Genomic DNA, 4,471 nt, shown 5'->3' on the forward strand with positions numbered 1-4,471 from the left:
TATTATTTTCCATCAGGCTGCATCTGGGAAGTATAGATATTGTTTGATACTCAAACTCAGCGTTCGCTTTCATATCTGGATAAGTACAATAAGACCAAATTACTATTAAAATGGGAGTAATAAAGACGAAAATCTTAAGTTCAACTTTCACCCAATTTTTAAGTCTCCCTCATTATTATAAGAATTAGTTCATCTATATTTCTTGTGTGAAGTATGGTGATAGGTCATACACGCGACACGAATCATTTAACGAAGCATTGAACCTAATTGGATTTGATAAAAACATTTCCAATTCTCTTGAAGAACAATTTGATTAGAGACCAAGTTTACGATTTCAGTTTTACCAGTACCACCCATAGGTAAAGTGATGTTACAGGTGTTGGTAAACATACTTGGGCGCAAAAAGTCTGAGCGGGGCAGTTAACCCGGTTAACCACATTGGTATGATAGTAGCCTATATCATAGTTGTGGTGGTGTCAGTGAGGTAGGGGCAGGGTGGACCGAGGAACTCATTATATTGCCCAGGCAGTCGAGGCCCAATCCTCCTCCTTACCTATGTTCGTCGCCCCCCCCCCCTTACTCTCCTCCAGCCACCCCCATCGTAACTGGGGAACAGAAGGTGAGTGTAGGATTTTGTATGAAGTTGTTGTTAGTTGACTGGGTTGTCTTACCAAGGCAAGACGAGTGGGGCGTCTCGCAATTTTGTGTTGCGGTAGTGATTTTAACGCTGATATTACAGGGAAACTTTTAGGAAAAGGACAGTGATAAATATTTTCTCATATATTTTGTTTCGTTTAGACAGAGTAATCGTGTATGTGTGCGTCACAGCATCCTTTTATGACACATGTAGTGCCAACTTTTTACTTTTTTATACTTCTGTTGCCATAATGCCGAGTGCCTTTGAGTTATTTGGGCCCTTTGAGAGTTCATTGAGAACTTACAACAAACCTCAGTTCCGGACGAAACCATGTCCACACGGTATCCACGTCCCAGAAAATTGTACTTGTGATCCAAATCATGAATGTAAAAGGCCTCATTGTGCGAACGACGTCCCCCTCGATCCTCTAAGTCGGTTGACCATCGGCACTCCCTTCGGGCCCATGGTATCCATCATAGATTCTCCTCCAGCTCACAAATGTCGATCTAGAGGTTGCTTGCCATCGCCACCATCAACTCCTACGAAGGCTCCAAGTGCTTTTTCATTAGCCGTAATCGATCGCCTTTATTCAACACCAACTCATGCTTCTTCGGCTAAAATGAAATCTGGTTTATGTGGGAGCGGTGGAGGAAGAGGTTCATCGCCAAGTGGGAGCGCCCAAGGCATGGGCGGAGACACCATTGTACAAGATTATATTCCTCGGGATGACGGTTTTTCCGACGACAGTGGAGGCGGGAGTATTACCATAGGCCGAAAGCCCGGAACTAGACTGATCTCCCAGTTGATTGGAGATCGAGCCGTTGGCAGCCACGATCGTACTCGAAGGGACGGGGCATCGCCTTCGCCCACACGACGTGCTCATAGTATTGGGGTTCGTCGTTCGGCATCCACCACCCAAGCCTCAACTAGTTGTCATAACAGCAGACACAGTAACAATTATGCTTTTGAGAAACAGAAGAATAATTATCCCCCTCGTCGCTCCCAGTCCTCTCATGCTGCTATTCCCGTGAAAATGACAATAACAAAACCTCGTGGGGCCATTTACAAACACCACCGTATCCGGACAAGTGAAAGCGATGCCTCCTCCAGCGAATTTTCGTCTTCTCCGGAAACATCTCCGGGATCAACCCCTGCAACTACTCCAGTATCTACACCGAGGAAGGTCCTTTCCCCTAAGAACAGCGGAGCACAGCTTCTGCCAGATAAGAAATGCGCGAAGCATCCTGATCCTCGTCCTTCGGCCATATTATGTGGGAAAAGTGGACGTGACAAGTTCAGACCAACACCTCACAATAAGAGCGCCAGTGATGGTGCCAAACGTTTACTATCCAATATAGGTAGGTCTTCTTCTAAAGGAAGGGACAAAATGCCTCCATTTGGTAAGGTAATGGAAGCAGTTGATGCCAAGAGGTTATTGGTGGATGATATGTTGACAGAAGAGCTTTGCAATAAACTTGATCGCGTTTCGTCTGATTCCCGAGTCGATGAACTGTTGGCTGAAGCTTACATGGCACTGGGAAGCCTTGTTCCTGAGCCACAGAACTGTGTAGCCCCAATTGTGGTGGATCGAACTGCAGTCTCCTGCCCTCCTCCTCCCCCTCCTCCTGCGCAAGACTCCCTCAGAAGGCTAGCCTTTGTGCATGCTAGGAAGGAGAATGGCAAGAGTTACAAAGACCTTACTCAAATTCTCCAGGAGAAGATCGAGGAGCTTGATGATGCCATGGTGAGATAACCGAGCCATTCTAATCGTTGATTGAGTGAAATTTTTATAAAATTTTCCCCCGAGTTCCCTTGACATAATTCTTTTGTGGGTTACTTTTAGATATAGTCTGAAGTTATTTATGAGAAAGTAAGATTAGATTATGTTGAATTGTTAGTATGATAATATATTGAATAAAGAACTGTGAAGAACCTAAAATACTTCATTTTAGGGACTTTATTTTTTTTGTTATTATATTTAATGTAAGGTAAAATCTCGTCGAAGTAGTTTTAACTTGAGAAAAAATGACGAACTATTCTCATTTCTAAATTGAGATTTGCCGAGTTTTTATTTTCGGTATTCAGGAAGTGTTGAGAGAAATTTATTCTGACATTGCGTCAACGATGCTAACAGAGATTAGCAGAGATACATTTGGCTAAATAGTTTATTTTCATCATTATATATATATATATATATATATATATATACATAATATATATATATATATATATATATATATATATATATATATATATATATATATATATATATATATATATATATATATATATATATATATATATATATATTTTAGAATGAGTGAAGGATTTGGCTCTTATGTACTCTTCTGCTTTAATAGATATTTTAAAAGGACGAGAGTTGAAGACGTTTTTTATCCTGAGAGTATAAAACCTTTGTTAAACAGATATATCAGATTATGAAATTCAGGATGTGGGAATGATATTGTTAGAGAGAAATGATATAAAAGCGGAAGAGCCAAAGAACTAATGATATTCTGTGTCGTAAGGGATGTAATGCTGGGCATAACGGCAATAAATTAACTATCTTATCATTTATTAATGTTAGAAAAAGATGATGATTTTTTAAATGATTTAAAAAAAAAACATCACACTGCAATATTTATGAATCATTGGAAATTCTATATATATATATATATATATATATATATATATATATATATATATATATACTGTATATATATTAAATTATATATACATTCATATATACATATATATATGTACTATGCAGACATGTTTATTTATATATTAGTAAATATGCGTTGTACTGTATATATATATATATATATATATATATATATATATATATATATATATATATATATATATATATATACTGTACATGGCTTACATCAGGTCTATATTTAACAATGGAAATGCCTTTCAATATGATAGGGGGTAACACAATGGGAATTTAACTATGAAATGTGTGGAGAGAGAAATATTAAGAAATTCACAAAGACATTTTTGGATAAACTTTCAAGGCGAGAACCACTTTCAACGGGGTTCTTAGAGATTGCTAGATTTGCTGTAGCTCTTTTATTATTATTATTATTATTATTATTATTATTATTATCATTATCATTATCATTATTATTTATTTTATTGTTATTGAAGAGAAGAGAGTTACTATGTAGCCTAGTAAAAGAAGCTTGACTTCTAAAGAACTGGCCCGAATAAATACGGGAGAGGTGAAATAATGTATTAACTCTGGTAGATGAAATAAATATCAAATTTCATCTATTAAATCTATGCTTTTTAAACATGTTAAAATCTCACAAACAAATATTATGAAAGTCTGATAAAATGTCTGGTAATATTTTCTGACCAAAACATAAATATCTTTTTCTTTTAAAAACTCCGCATTCAGTAAAGATATGCCTGGATCTTAAATACGCGTCACACTCAGTGCACTTGGGAATTATCTCATGAGGTATAAACCTCTAAAAAAACCTTGGGTCAGTCTCGAATGACATTATTATTATTATTATTATTATTATTATTATTATTATTATTATTATTATTACTTGCTAAGCTAGAACCCTAGTTAGAAAAGCAAGATGCTATAAGGCCAGGGGCTCCAACAGCGAAAATAGCCCAGTGAGGAAAGGAAACAAGAAAAAATAGAATATTTTAAGAACAGCAACACCAAGATAAATATCTCCTATATACTATAAAAACTTTTATCAAAACAAGAGGAAGAGAAATAAGATAGAATAGTGTGCAATACCCAATCTTCTAAAAAAAATACTTCATTTGCATTGTCTTCCTGGTCTGTTGATTCTTGTGAATAAA

General features: G+C 36.5%; 1 protein-coding gene across 1 annotated transcript in view; it reads left to right on the forward strand.

Annotated features, from left to right (window-relative positions):
* The first annotated feature begins 661 nt into the window (after positions 1-661).
* The window catches only part of LOC137657946 (uncharacterized), a 232,683-nt gene continuing 228,873 nt past the window's right edge, over positions 662-4,471 (forward strand). Inside the window, exon 1 of the mRNA XM_068392663.1 lies at positions 662-2,381. Coding sequence (XP_068248764.1) covers positions 888-2,381 — 1,494 coding nt within the window. The 5' untranslated portion in view covers positions 662-887. The remainder of the gene's footprint in view (positions 2,382-4,471) is intronic.

Source organism: Palaemon carinicauda, chromosome 18, assembly GCF_036898095.1.
Source record: "Palaemon carinicauda isolate YSFRI2023 chromosome 18, ASM3689809v2, whole genome shotgun sequence".
NCBI classification, from domain to species: Eukaryota; Metazoa; Arthropoda; class Malacostraca; order Decapoda; family Palaemonidae; genus Palaemon; species Palaemon carinicauda.